Source organism: Muntiacus reevesi, chromosome 22 (assembly GCF_963930625.1).
Source record: "Muntiacus reevesi chromosome 22, mMunRee1.1, whole genome shotgun sequence".
NCBI lineage: Eukaryota > Metazoa > Chordata > Mammalia > Artiodactyla > Cervidae > Muntiacus > Muntiacus reevesi.
Genome location: NC_089270.1, coordinates 46952950 through 46968953, shown reverse-complemented (window position 1 = coordinate 46968953; position 16004 = coordinate 46952950). Strand labels below are relative to the sequence as shown.

The following is a 16004-nucleotide window of genomic DNA, read 5'->3' as shown; positions in this document are numbered from 1 at the left end:
ACTGCACTGCTCTCTCAGAAATAAAAGCACTCAACTAGAAACCACTAAAAGTAATTATTAGCTTTGACAAGAGTTTGAAAAATACTTCACAGAACTGTGAAACACAAGGAATAAGGTAATAATCTGACAATTTTTTGGCAATTTCTGACTTCCTTAATTCAGGTTTTATGGAAAACACCAAATAAATGAAAGCAATTTGTAGAACTGAAGTATGGTTGTCACTTAAAAATCCTCTAAAAACACAGGAGCAAAATAATAAAAAGTGAATCCGACTTCACAAAATTCTATGGAAAACAGAAATAACAGACCTAAACTAGTTAATGTCTATTCTTTCAGTTAGTAATGAGACATTCTAAAACAAATCAAGATCAGTGATTTATGAAACTTACTTTGATTGGGCAAGAACGCCTATCACTTCTGCATATAAATCTGCAATAATATGCACATTCCCAGTGTTGGTTCCTGAATATCTAAAGCAACAAAAAGAGCAAACACATTATTTCATTAGATTTTTCTACAAACACTCTTTTGTAATAAGTCTGAAAATTCCTTATCAGGGTGTTATATAAGTTTTCTCTGAATTTTCTCCTATCTCTACATTTTAATTTGCCAGGAAATCTAACCTGATTCTTAAAAATTCAATCAATGGTTTTAAGAATTATTTTTACAAAATCCTTTCCATAAGCATCTTGTGTGGATTAAAACACATAAAGGCGTAACTACTTTGAACTCCAGTAACAAATAATTGAGGAAAATTCAAATTAACAGTCCAAGTCTAGACTGCAGATAAAAGTAACAATGCCATAAATATTTTACTTACCCTTCCTTATGTTTAAAGTGCTTAAAAGCTAAGTTTAGAACTTCATGAACTAAGGGATCAGGCACAGGATGAACAGGAATCTAAAAAAAAAAAAAAAATCAATTGTGTGTCAAATAGGTTATAAGTCTTTTATGAGTATTCTCATCATTTCAACTAACCAAATTAATAACCAATTTTAACTTTCAAGATATAATCTACTACTGTCAATCTTCCCCATTTCTAAGAATGTTATTGTTTTTCTCTAAGAATTTAGTTGAACGCCTACTTTGTTGTTGTTTAGTTGCTAAGTCATGTGACCTGGTAGACTATAGCCCACCAGGCTCCTTTGTCTATAGGACTTTCCAGGCAAGAATACTAGAGTGGGTTGCCATGCCCTCCTCCAGGGGATCTTCCTGACTCAGGGATCGAACCCATGTCTCCTGCACTGGCAGGCGGATTCTTTACAACTGAGCCACTAGGGAAACCCTCAACATCTACTTCAACAAGTTCTAAATTCAGGAATATTAGCTTCATAACCACAAACCCTTAAACTACAGACTATGCAGATGAAAAAACAGTCATTGTTGTACTCTTTTCTCTATCAGAAACTTAAAAATGCACTCCTGGGTAACTCTCTGTGACACCTATAGGAAAGGAAGCTTTGATTGAGCCAGGTCCATATTCCACATAGTCCGATATTCTACCATAATAGTATCCAAAAGAAACTCCAACTTCAAACAATTTAAAATTAGCTATGGTTTTACTAGTATTAGAAATTTTTCATTTAAATGTTTGTTTTATTTAGTTCTTTAAAAATTACATGTTAGTTCCTAATATGGAAAACACATCAAAACATTAAAACCAGAAAGTAAAATCCCTGCCCCTTCCCACATATGTTATCACTACTGGTATACATCTGCTTGCAAGTTTTTTCCTACACTCACCCACCCACACACCTTATTTTTACTTAATGGAAAGATGCACCTTTCCCTGTCAGTACTGAGCACTCCTTACACTATTTAGCATCCATATAAAACTCTGTGTATATTATAATTTATTTAATGAGCTCCCTATTAATGAACATTTCATTCCAGATTTTCAATATATATGATGTTATACAATAAACATCTTATGTATTTGGCATTATTTACTTTTATAGTTCCATGGGAAAGAGTTCAAAAGGAGGAACTGATGAGTTAAAGATTATCCAAGTCGTCATTTATAGAGATTCTAGTTCTTTATATGTGGGGGTCTGTTTTTGACCTCTCTATTCTATCAATTAATTCACATCTATACTAAAATCATTCTTTCTTAATTATAAGAGCTTACTAATAGGTTCTGATGTCTGGTACTGCAAGGCGTCCCTATTTTTCTTCTGAGACAGCTTGGCTATTGTTCTTTCCTATTCAATTTAGAGCCATCTTCTCTAGTTCCACAAAATTTGTCTGTTACAGATCAATTTGGGGTAACTATATTCATATACATTTGCATGAAATATCTTCCCACTTCTTTAAAGGCTTTCAGGAAAGTTTTACAATTTTCTGATTTTGCCTTTTGTTATTCTTAAGAATATAAACATATGAAGAGATGCTTGCTTTCATCAGTAATAAGAATGAAACTACACAGTTCAGTCGCTCAGTCATGTCTAACTCTTTGCGACCCTATGGACTGCAGCGCGCCAGGCCTCCCTGTCCATCACCGACTCCCAGAGTTTAATCAAACTCATGTCCATTGAGTCAGTGATGCCATCCAACCATCTCATCCTCTGTCGTCCCCTTCTCCTCCCGCCTTCAATCTTCCCCAGCATCAGGATCTTTTCAAATGAGTTAGTTCTTCGCATTAGGTGGCCAAAGTAGTGGAGTTTCAGCTTCAGCGTCAGTCTTTCCAATAAATATTCAGGACTGATTTCCTTTAGGATGGACTGGTTGGATCTCCTTACAGTCCAAGGGACTCTCAAAGAGGCTTCTCCAACACTACAGTTCAAAAGCATCAATTCTTCACAACAAACTGTGGAAAATTCTTAAAGAGACAGGAATACTAGATCACCTGACCTGCCTCCCGAGAAATCGGTATGCAGGTCAAGAAGTAACACTTAGAACTGGACATGGAAGAACAAACAGACTGGTTCCAAATTGGGAAAGGAGTATGTCAAGGCTGTATATTGTCACCCTGATTATTTAACTTATATGCAGAGTACATCATGAGAAACGCTGGGCTGGATGAAGCACAAGCTGGAATCAAGATTGCAAGAGAAATATCAATAACCTCAGATATGCAGATGACACCACCCTTATGGCAGAAAGCGAAGAAGAACTAAAGAGCCTCTTGATGAAAGTGAAAGAGGAGAGTGAAAAAGCTGGCTTAAAGCTCAACATACAGAAAACTAAAATCATGGCATCCGGTCCCATCACTTCATAGCAAATAGATGGGGAAACAATGAAAACAGTAACAGATTTCATTTTGGGGGGCTCCAAAATCACTGCAGATGGTGACTGCAGCCATGAAATTAAAAGACACTTGCTCCTTGGAAGAAAAGTTATGACCAACCTAGACAGTTTATTAAAAAGCAGGGACATTACTTTGCCAACAAAGGTCCGTTTAGTCAAGGCTCTGGTTTTTCCAGGAGTCATGTATGGATGTGAGAGTTGAACTATAAAGAAAGAAAATACACAAGGTATCATTTTACCCTTACTTGATGGGAAAAAAACTAAGTCTGACAACACCAAATTGTAGAAATAAGGTAAATGAATGAGGACTCACAAACACTGCTGGTCAAACTTTAAATGAATTTTTTACATAGCCTGCACCTAGTGAAGTGTGGCACCACAAAACATGGCACCTGGGCATAAAGACGGCTTTAAGCTGAAGGCAAGAGAGACAGAACAGAGGAGGGAAAAGCACTCTGCACCTCTTTCCTCCCTAAAAGCAGCCTCCTCTCTTCCTTGTCCCTAACCAAGAAGAGGACAAACCGCTATCACCAGCAACACAAAGTATGCACAGAGATGGAGCTGCACAAAGAAGCCTCACTGAATCGTCCTTATTTTCCATCGGATTCCCCCATGTATTCACCTTCCCATGATTTACCACCTTTAGCAGCCCAAACTCTTATCCTTGTCTTGTCACTTCTCCACAATGTACTGTTCTTTGCTAAAACAGGTTCTCAGGTTCAACCATTCTTTGAGTCTTCCTTCTTTTCTGTGAAGGCCTTGAGATGTTAAGTAGTAAACCTTTTCTTCCACTAAGCTTACTTCTGTCAGTTTAATCTGTAGACCCCAGTTACTAAACTAAAATAAGGATGTTTAGCTATATACTTCATACATTAATCTTAGTAACAGAATATTGAATGAAAAAAGTAAGTCCCAGAGGAAAGAAAAGTATAATACAACTTTTTAGAAAGTTCAAAAATAAGAAAACTTTAATGTATTATTTAGACATACATGAAAACATTCTTTAAGAGTTAAGGGAATAATTAACATAAAAATCAGTATGATAGTAAGGAAGTAGCCAGGGAGTGGAATAGGAGCTTTACATAATTAGGATTAAAATTGTAGGTAATAGCCAAGCTCTGAGTCTTAGGTGGTAGGCTCATAAGCAACGTTACACTGTAAATAAACGAAAACACAGGCAGTCATGCAGAGATCAACAACAAAAGTGTGTCTTGAACCAAGGTTATGATTTATCCAATCTGTGCATCTCAGTGTCCAACTAAAACCAAATGCATATGAATTCTTTACATTTGCTTAAAATTTTACCAGCTGAGCTACCGGGGAAGCCCTAAAATTGTTAACAATATAGTTTATAAAACACCTCATCAATAAGATGAAATTATAATAAACATGTTAAATATAACCAAGAAATTTACAAACTAGACTGGGGATAATAAAAAGGATTATAACTGCTCAGAGATGATCACAGTGCTTCTCGGGGATTAGATGAAGAAGAGATTTATATTTAAAATGAAGATAATTTATTTCTTACAAAGACTAACCAGGTACTTAGCAGGAGGAGGCTGAATTTCAGCCTTAATAACGATCAGGAACTAGTTCAAAAGTGGCGAACACAAGACAAACATTAGATAAGAATAAAGATAATTAAATTACAATGAGGGGCAAGAGATCCAATAAGGAACTATTAGTTTACATTTACTCACTTTAATGAGAAAGTGACCAAATTCACACCACAGGAAGGAGAGCCCTGGGATTTTTTTTTTAATTTATTTTTTTATTGGAATATAATTGCTTTACAATGTTGTGTTAGTTTCCACTGAACAACAAAGTGAATCAGTTATATGTATACATGTGTCCCCTTCCTACTGGCTCAGATGGTAATGAATCTGCCTGCAACGCAGGGGATCTCGGTTTGATCCCTGGATCAGAAAGATCCTCTGGAAAAGGGAATGGCAACCCACCCCACTATTCTTGCCTGGAGAATTCCATGGACAGAGGAGCCTGGTAGCTATAGTCCATGGGGTCACAAAATTTGGATACAACTGAGCGACCAACACTTTCACTTCCTCTTGAGCAGTCCTCCCAACACCCTGCCCCTCCAAGTCGTCAGGAAGCACCTCGCTCCATTCCCTGCGCTATGCAGCGGTTCCCACTGGCTAGCTATTCCAGGCATGCTGGTGTGTATATGTCGGTGTCACTCTCTCCACTCATCCTGCAGGACCAGGATGTGTGAGACGGTGCCTCAAGCAGAGGCAGGTGTAGCAGCTGACACGGCTCTCGAAGGCTCGTGGAGAACCCTGACTCCAGGACCAACGGCTACAGCCACAGCCTGGCCAAGTGGTTCGGTATTTACTGCTGACCAGAAGAAATCAGAAGGAACATTCATCTGAAATTTCCTAGCGATGGGTACTGTCCTAAAAGCCTGAACTTGAAATTCAATTAGAAGAAAATGTACTCTGAGGGACACCCCCATGCTATCCATCATATAAGGGCTGAGTAACCAGCTGTGAACAAAATTTTTCAAGGTCTCAGATAACCTTTTAAAAATAACCTGACCTTACAAGAAAGAAATGAAGTTTATGCATCAGTTTGTAGAAGCTGAGATTTTTAAATGCCATGCTATTAACTGTGCGTGACTGCCTGCTAACTTGCTTCAATTGTGTCTGACTGTGCGAACCTATAGACTGGTGCCAGGCTCCTCTGTCCACAGGATTCTCCAGTAAGAATACTGGAGGGGGTTGTGATGCCCTTCTCCAGGGGATCTTCCCAACCCAGGGACTGAATGAGCCCCTCTTACATCTAACCTGCATTGGCAGACGGGTTCTTTATCACTGCTGCTAGCCCATGATAATAACAGACCAGGACCTAAATTTATTCTACATAGTAAAGTCAGAGAGCTCAGCCTCCAAAACAGTCTTAGACTTTCTCTCCCATTGGTAAACTGAAAGTATAAACCCAAAATTCCTCTTGCAATTAGGGATACTTTAAGTAGGAATTTTATGACTGACTGCCTAATTATAAGAAGCTTTCCAATCTTTTATAGGCAGACACATCCCACCATTATAGAAGCATAATGTTAATAATCACATCTCACTGATACAGGAATTTTGGAATATTGGCTGGGCCATTAAGTACGATCTTGGCATGGCATGTTTTATGTGGTATCTTGAGTACCTCTTCTTAGGGCTACACTATTCATCTCATGTTAACAACTTATTGACCAGAGACATGTTAATACTCACTTATATAATCAAACTGCAGACCACAGGAGTTTGCTTCTGCAAAAATCCCCCAGTCAATAACAAAACAAGAAACTAAAACCAGTAACTCCAAAACGCTCCCTTAAATTCACACCAAGCTGCTCGATTTATTATAAATAAATTATAATCAAATCATTATATAATATTGTAAAATATTTTCTTCATTAGAGTGATAAAAGATGTCTTTCTACACTTTCTATCACTCTAATGACAAAAAGCTAAGCTTTTCTATTCACTAGTTATATAACCTGGAGGAAGTTTCCACTTTTTTACCTGTGAAAATTGCAGATAATAGATTAGAACCTAAAATTACCAGACCAGAGATAGAAAACTGAGAGAATGCATTACAATAGGAGATTGATTCTTGTCCTTGAACTTTTTCTATCCTTCTCTAAAAAGGACTAGGACAAAATTCTTACCTCCTAGGAAGGTAGGGCAGACGAGGGAACTAGAATATAGGATGGAGACACTGAGGACAAGGCCTCGTAGGAAAAAATTGCAGTAATCCAGAGTTCATTAGGAAGCAGGGAGGCAGATGTTTTCTCCTAGCCTGATCTTCCCCAGACTGGGCCAAACAAAATATGCCCGAAGGTAACTAAAAGGTTACTGAAGTCCCTGCTACTGTCCTCTACGTCCCAGTTGTTGCTGTACAGTTACTAAGTCATCTCTGACTCATTGAGAACCCATGGACTGCAGCATGCTAGGCTTCCCTGTCCTGCACTATCTTCTGGAGTTTGCTCAGATTCATGTCTATTAAGTTGATGATGCTATCTAACCATCTTATCCTCTGCAGCCCTCGTCTCCTTTTGCCGTCAGTCTTTCCCAGCATCAGGGTCTTTTCTAATGAGTCAGCTCTTCGCATCAGGTGGCCAAAGTTTTGGAGCTTCAGCTTCAGCTTTGGTCTTTCTAATGAATATTCAGGGCTGATTTCCTTTTGATTGGTTTGATCTCCTTGGGAATCTCAAGAGTCTTCTCCAACACCACAGTTCAAAAGCATCAATTCTTCCTCAATCAGCCTTCTTTACAGTCCAGCTCTCACATGTGTACATGATTACTGGAAAAACCACAGCTTTGACTATATGGACCTTTGTCAACAAAGTGATGGCTCTGCTTTTTAATATGCTGTCTAGGTTGGTCATAGCTTTCCTTCCAAGGAGCAAGTGTCTTTTAATTTCATGGCTGCAGTCATTGTCTGCAGTGATTTTGCGGTCCAAGAAAAAAAAATTTGTCACTGTTTCCACTTTTTCCTATTTGTCATGAAGTGATGGGACTGGATGCCATGATCTTAGTTTTTTGAATGGTGAGTTTTAAACCAGTTTTTTCACTATCTTCTTTCACCCTCAAGAGGTTCTTTAGTTCTTCTTCATTTTCTGCCATTAAGTCCCAGTAAGCCCTCTGATTAACCCATCGATGGTTAAAACAAAGTAGGTATCTACCACTAGGTGATGCCAACCTTTATTCGGGAATAGGCTGTATATGGGTCAAGCAGCCTGACTCCCAGAACTTCCTGTGGCGCTCACAGTGCTAATCACACAGGCTGGCCCCAGACACATCAGTGACCTTGCAATAATGCGACACTATATTTGACAGGAATAAAATTTTCTGTGTCCCACTCACTGTGCTGTGTTGTGGTTTTACCATAATGACTTCCTCACAGGGATGTCTGGTGTGCTCTAGGCCAGAGATATGAAACACAAGCTAACTTATACCCATACTTTCTCCCATGTAGTCTTTACTTCCTCCAAATATGCCACAAGTCTAACAATGAAAGCTCGGGACACTGCTTAGCCATGTTGTGTGCTCTCTATTACTACCTTAATACTGAACTACCAACACTTTTCAAGTGTCTGTGTGCTGAGCTTTTACCAGGCATCTTATATACATTATTGATGACACTTATAGCAACCTTACATGGTAGTATTTGCCCCCTGTTTTGCAGATGAGAGGACTGAAATTTAAGTTGGAGCATACTTCTCTAAAATATACTGTGTGTCCAGCTTCTGATCTATGAAAATACATTTAATAAATGGAACAAATAAGGAAAAAAGCTTTCAGTTTTATCATATTATAGCTAGAAAAGAGACAGAGAAACAGAAGTGAGAGAAGAAACATTATCTCAGTTTTAATTTTTAGAAGAAAAAAAGCACACTCTCTAAAAATTTTAAGAATGGATACTATTAGAATGCTCAGACATTCTTGAAATTCCTACTTATCCCCCTTACTTACGATAACAAAAACAACAAAAAAATTCCCAAACTGAATCTCCAAAAAGGGGGGGTGGGGTGGAATCCTATTTCAGTTTATAGAAAAAAGTTCTACTTCATGGAGTAATTAATAGTCTCATCTGTAGTATCAAGAATTTTTCAGATCTTGTCATTTGCATGACTAGAAGCAGTTCAAATTCTACTTGGACACTCAAGAAGGATATATCAAGTAGACTCTAAAGAATACTCAAGTTTTATTCCAAAGCTATTCCTTAAATCTAATGCTTTTAGCACATCGTTAAAGTGGAAAACCACAAAACCAGATAAGGTATGTATACCTGAGAGTCAGCAAGTTTCACTCATTATGTAAATAACCAGTCCTCAATGAAAAAGACAGTGAATAAACCCATGACTCAGCAAGATCACAAATAACATCATAACATTCAGGGCTGCTCACTAACATCTAAAATGGCAATGTCAAATCTGAAAATCCTCAGGATCTACCTCTCCATCTTCTGATGCTTCATAATAAGGACAAGACTAAGCCAAAAACTTGAAGTGGCTCATAGACCTGGTTTCCTAATCTTGTCTGTTTCAAAGAACAAATGTATGGCTAAAATTCAATATGAAAAAAAAATTACCTCAAACATTCGAAATGCTATGGTGCTGTTTAAATATGCTTTTTATCAAGGATTCTAAAGCTTCTGTCACTAACATTCTAACATTTGTAGTCGGCCATGACCCCAAAATTATTCCTCTGACTTTCCTGAAAAAATAAAATTAGTCCTTTATCATCTTAATTTTGTTCCCAGTGTTTTAAATCACACTGATTTAACCAGATTTTTTCCCATTACATTTACATAATCTCAATCCTTTGTCTAACTTATGATTTAAACTTTAATTTTATAAGATGCTGGCCATTTCACCTAATTTTATATCACTGATTTTACCAATAAGAATAGTTTGATTTAAAAAGAGAAAAAGCTTTATAATCTTCAGCAAATCATTGTAACTAAGAACATTTATCTATAAGATAAAAACAACAGATAGCATTTATTAGACACTTCCCATGTTCATATTATCATATCTAATTATTATATTTAATTCTCATGATTCTTTTATAGAGGAGAAAAGAAATCAATAAGTAATAACTTGTCCAAGTTACACAGCAAGTAAATGACACAGCTGGGATTAAAAAACATTCCCAAAGTTTATCAGAATGATCAGGTGGTATAAGGGACACAGAGCTCTTGTGTATTGTGAAGAGTTCTAAATATATGATTATGACACATCATAACGTGTGATAAGGACATGACAAATTAATAAAGAAACAAATAATTTGTAATATATGAGATCAAGCACTAATCCACAACCAATATGTACTCCCCTTTTAAGACTGACCCAACCATGTATCGATATTTCATTACACTCCGGGTTACCCCTGGAACCATCCATCTCATCAAAATAAAACTGAATCACATTTTAATACATGTATATTATGTGGGACAAAAGTAACAATCGTATTAAATTCAAAATATACTACCATTGATTACTCTCTGCATCTATTAAACCCTACATCATTTTGACATGGAAAAAAATTGGGTTCGTTTGTCATGATAGTTCAGAAAGTTCTATTGATTTTTACTTCATTTTCTGTAGTTGCAGTTATTTTGAAGACGCTAAAAAGACTTGCCTTTTACTGGGAAAGAGAAAACCTATATAGGATTTTAAATAACGAACATCAAAAAGAGACTTGCTCCTTGGGAGGAAAGCTATGACAAACCTAGAAGGCATATTAAAAAGCAGAGACACTACTTTGTCAACAAAGTTCCGTCTAGTCAAAGCTATGGCTTTTCCAGTAGTCGTGTATGGATGTGAGAGTTGGACCATAAAGAAAGCTGAGCGCCGAAGAGTTGATGCTTTTGAACTATAATGTTGGAGAAGACTCTTGAGAGTCCCTTGGACTGCAAGGAGATCCAACGAGTTCATCCTAAAGGAAATGAGTCCTGAATGTTCATTGGAAGGACTGATGTTGAACCTGATACAAAGAATTGACTCATTGGAAAAGACCCTGATGCTGGCAAAGACTGAAGGCAGGAGAAGGGGTCCACAGAGGACAAGATAGTTGGATGGTATCACTGACACAATGGCCATGAGTTTGAACAAGCTCCGGGAGTTGGTGGTGATGGACAGGGAAGCCTGGAGTGCTGCAGTCCATGGGGTCGCAAAGAGTCAGACGTGACTAAGTGACTGAACTGAACTGATGCTTTTGGTATATATTTTATTTTGGTATATATTTCTTTGATGAGTGCATTCGAATGAAAATATGAGGATAATGGTAAAAGAGAAAAAGGGTATAAATGTTGTTGTACAAAAGAAAATAACATAACACTGTAAAGAAATTATACTCCAATTAAAAACTAAATTAAAAAAAAAGAAATGTTAAGTAGAAAAGGAACTGTAGGTTAGAAGAGTATGATAAAAGAACCAAGAACAAGGATAAGCTATGAGAGTCACTGTATTTCCCCTTTTTACACTTTGAGTCCATGTGAACCATGGATATGAAAGGATTTTGTGCAGAGGACTCGAAAAATGGGCGTGAAAGGATTTTCTTAGGTTTACAGACCTCAATTTTTTTTTTAATCCTACTAGAAGAGTTATCTGGACTAGAAGCTCCAGTAGTGCAATCGGTTAGCGCGCGGTACTTATATGGACTATTAGATTTTTTAAAGGAGCAAGAGGCAAAGGAAGATCAAGACAAAGACAATGGGGAAGGGTAAAAGGACAGCTGAGAAGGAAGGGTAAGGGGAGAAAGGAAACCTTCCAAGGGTTTGTCTGTGCACTGACATTCTGAAGGCAGGGCCAGTACAGGTCACTTTCAGATGAGAAGAGAGGCCAGCTGCTAAGTGGGAGACCATCACAGCAAACAAAGGGGAAAAAGCATACAAGGCCAGATCATGCAGCAGCCTGAAAGTCAGTGCATGGAGTCTGCAATTTCTTTTGCTGGGAGAAGAAATTCCTCTATCATTTAACTAAGAAATGCAAATACTGATGACTAAACTCCTCACAAGATCTACATTTAGCATGAGATCAGCCTTGATGAGGCTTCCCAGGTGGAGATAGCGGTAAAGAGTATGCCTCCCAATCCAGAAGACATAAGAGACTTGGGTTCGATCCCTGGCTCGGGAAGATCCCCTGGAGGAGTGCATGACAACCCACTCCAGTATTCTTGCCTGGGGAATCCCATGCACAGAAGAGTATGGCGGGCTATCGTCCATGGGGTCACAAAGAGTCGGACACAACTAAAGTGACTTAATATGCATGTAACCTTGAACGCAAAGTCCAAGTCTGTTCATGGCATCATACTTCGGGCCCTCAGCTCCTTCTATATCTCTACTGACTTCAGTCCTAGGATCCAGCTAAACTGAGAGATCACAGAAAGCAAATCTGGCTTTCAGAGAGCACAACTTTCAGAGGAAACTTCTTTCTCACATTGACTAAATAAATCTTTATGAAAGGTACAAATTAAAGTGATTTCACCTTTGATTAATGTGGTTATCTATTTCACATATTCAAAGTCATTAAACTTTTAAACAAAATAAAAAATAAGAAAAATTTATTTTTATCTGTGGGTTTCAGATATTCAGATTTCAATATTTTTTCACATACATTGTAAAAACAAAGGCAAAGTACAGATGATTACATAATTCAAATATTTTTATATTGGTAATGTCAAGAAAAGACTATCAAATCAATTAACTTTCTATATCTTTTACTTGCTTTTTCATGTCATATTAGGTATTCTACTCCATTTTATACAACAAAAACAAAACTCCCTGTCCAAACATGTCATATGCAAAATATCGTTTTTTTTTCTTTAGGTAACCTGAGTTTTTCTGTTTCCAAAACATTACAGCATGCATGGCTGGAAATACATGGATCATCTTTGAATGCTGTATAAGCTTTTAAAGACTACAAACTATGGAAAACATGCTTTCACAACAGTACAGGCACTTGTACTGATTGTGAATAGTGAAAACATGTATGACGTGATAGCTGACACTAAGTTACACATTTGTATCTTCACTGTCTCTGTTACTGAGAGGGTGAGCTCAGGAGAGCAGTACTTAGAACAGCACCACCCAACGGCAGTCATCCTAGCACTTACTGAATGAATGAGTGAGAAAGTCATGTCCATCTCTTGGCAACCCCGTGGACTATAGCCCATGGAATTCTCCAGGTCAGAGTACTAGAGTGGGTAGCCTTTCCCTTCTCCAGGGGATCTTCCCAACCCAGGGACCAAATCTGGGTCTCCCACATTGCAGGCGGACTCTTCACCAGCTGAGCTACAACGGAAGCTCAAGAACACTGGAGTGGGCAGCCTATCTGTTCTCCAGCAGATCTTCTCCACCCAGGAATCGAACTGGGGGCTCGTGCTTTGCAGGCACATTCTTTACCAACTGAGCTACCAGGGAACCCCGTTGAATGAACTAACATAAATAATTCATTATCCTGAAAATCATTTGCACTTGACAGTTCAGATCACCCCTCAGTGATCTGATCACTGCTCAGATTGTTGAGTAGTGGGCTCAACAATCACTGCACAATGTTGAAATGCAGGCTTGAGGGCTAGGAAGAGAATTTCTTTAAAAGTGGAGGCAAAAAGGAACTGAAGTAAGTAAATGACAGGCAGCCTATAGTGACAGTTAAAAGCCCATATTTTTTTTTCCATTTATTTTTATTCATTGGAGGCTAATTACTTTACAATATTGTAGTGGTTTTTGCCATATATTGACATGAATCAGCCACGGATTTACATGTGTTCCCCATCCTGATCCCCCCTCCCGCCTTCCTCTCCATCCCATCCCTCTGGGTCTTCCCAGTGCACCAGCCCTGAGCATCCGTCTCATGCATCCAACCTGGGCTGGAGATCTGTTTCACCCTTGATAGTATACTTGTTTCAATGCTATTCTCTCTGAACATCCCACCCTCACCTTCTCCCACAGAGTCTAAAAGTCTGTTCTGTACATCTGTGTCTCTTTTTCTGTTTTGCATATTACCATCTTTTTAAATTCCATATATATGCGTTAGTATACTGTATTGGTCTTTATCTTTCTGGCTTACTTCACTCTGTATAATGGGCTCCAGTTTCATCCATCTCAAGAGAACTGATTCAAATAAATTCTTTTTAATGGTTGAGTAATATTCCCAGAGTGTATATGTACCACAGCTTTCTTATCCATTCGTCTGCTGATGGGCATCTAGGTTGCTTCCATGTCCTGGCTATTATAAACAGTGCTGCGATGAACACTGGGGTGCACGTGTCTCTTTCAGATCTGGTTTCCTCGGTGTGTATGCCCAGAAGTGGGACTGCTGGGTCATATGGCAGTTCTATTTCCAGTTTTTTAAGAAATCTCCACACTATTCTCCACAGTGGCTGTACTAGTTTGCATTCCCACCAACAGTGTAAGAGGGTTCCCTTTTCTCCACACCCTCTATAGCATTTATTGCTTGTAGACTTTTGGATAGCAGCCATTCTGACTGGCGTGTAATGGTACCTCATTGAGGGTTTGATTTGCATTTCTCTGATAATGAGTGATGTTGAGCATCTTTTCATGAGTTTGTTAGCCATCTGTATGTCTTCTTTGGAGAAATGTCTGTTTAGATCTTTGGCCCATTTTTTGATTGGGTCATTTATTTTTCTGGAATTGAGCTTCAGGAGTTGCTTGTGTATTTTTGAGATTAATCCTTTGTCTGTTTCTTCATTTGCTATTATTTTCTCCCATTCTGAAGGCTGTCTTTTCACCTTGCTTATCGTTTCCTTTGTTGTGCAAAAGCTTTTAAGTTTCATTAGGTCCCATTTGTTTATTTTTGCTTTTATTTTCGATATTCTGCGAGGTGGGTCATAGAGGATCCTGCTTTGATTCATGTCAGAAAGTGTTTTGCCTATGTTCTCCTCTAGGAGTTTTATAGTTTCTGGTCTGACATTTAGATCTTTAATCCATTTTGAGTTTATTTTTGTGTAAAAGCCCGTATTTAACACAGTTTCTATTCAGCTCCATTTCACTAACATGATTTCATGTCTTAGATGGCAAACAAAGGTGGAAAGAATGGGGAGAGACAGGTACATGACATGCAATCCTCAGGCACACAATTACATTACAGGAATTGTGTTTCTGTGAGCCAGAACTTCACATGTAACATCCTAAATTAGGTAACTGAAACATGAAAGAAAATCAGCGAAAAATAAGAAATACAGACTGCAGAAACGGAAGAGCTTACCTGCTTTAGAACTTCAACTAAAACTAGACAAAAAATGAAATCTACTGCTAAGTCTCTCCGTTCAAGAAGATAGTCTCTTTCACGTTGCTGTTCATCCCTGAAACAAGAATCGCAAATTAGGATTGCATTATGAAAAGAGCTCTTGGTTAGTATTTCATGTTATTTACTGAATTCCTAGTACATATGGTGTTTCATGGCAACTGTTAAAAGTTTTTGTAATCATCCAACATATATATTGCATTTCTTGTGTTCTCATTTTGTACATTAGGAACTTACATGCAAATCTCACTACTACATCTGCCAGAAATTAAACCTAATCTAAAAGAATTAGAGGGACTTTCTGGTGGTTCAGTGGTTAGGACTCTGTGCTTCCAGTGCAGGGGGGTACGGATTCAATTCCTGGACAGGGAACTAGGATCCCACATTGCCAAGTGGCACGGCCAAAAAATTGAATAGAATTTATCCCCTACTGTTGTGTGAAAATTGTATAAATCTTAATTATGTTGAATAGGTTCACAGAGCTTTTTATGCCTACTATATCCTTCTACTTCTCTGTATATTCATTCTGCTAATTTTTAGAGTTTGATATTGAAACTCCAACTAAAAATCTTATCTACTTCAAAAAATTATTGTAATATATAATGGAACGATATGTAACCTTGTTCTGTATTTTCCAGTCTCCTGTAGATGTGTTATCACATGTTCATAATTAAAAAAAAAAAAAAATTAAACATACAAATGGAAATTTTTAAATAAACAAAACCATATTTTAAAATAAAAAATAAAAGAACAAGAGGAAGAAAAATATGAAAATACAGTGCCAGGTCATCTTTCCACAAATCTAAGTTGGAAAATCACAAGTGGCATCTGCTGAAGTCTAATTCTAAACCATGGGCCATCATCTGAACACAAACAGATGTTTTGCTTAAATCCATGATCTCCCTGGGAAATTTGAAGAAAGAAAAGAGAAGTTCAAGGATTTAACTCCACGAAGAGTCTCAACTGTAAGAAT

General features: G+C 37.8%; 1 protein-coding gene across 11 annotated transcripts in view; it reads right to left on the bottom strand.

Moving 5' to 3' along the window:
- FRYL (FRY like transcription coactivator) overlaps positions 1–16004 on the bottom strand; it is a 254961-nt gene that overhangs the window by 109455 nt on the left and 129502 nt on the right. For all 11 annotated transcript variants that reach the window (XM_065914173.1, XM_065914177.1, XM_065914175.1 and 8 more), the window contains 3 exons: positions 14993–15089; positions 821–900; positions 390–470 (listed from right to left, as the gene is read on the bottom strand). In XM_065914173.1, the coding sequence (XP_065770245.1) occupies positions 390–470; positions 821–900; positions 14993–15089 (258 nt within the window). The remainder of the gene's footprint in view (positions 1–389; positions 471–820; positions 901–14992; positions 15090–16004) is intronic.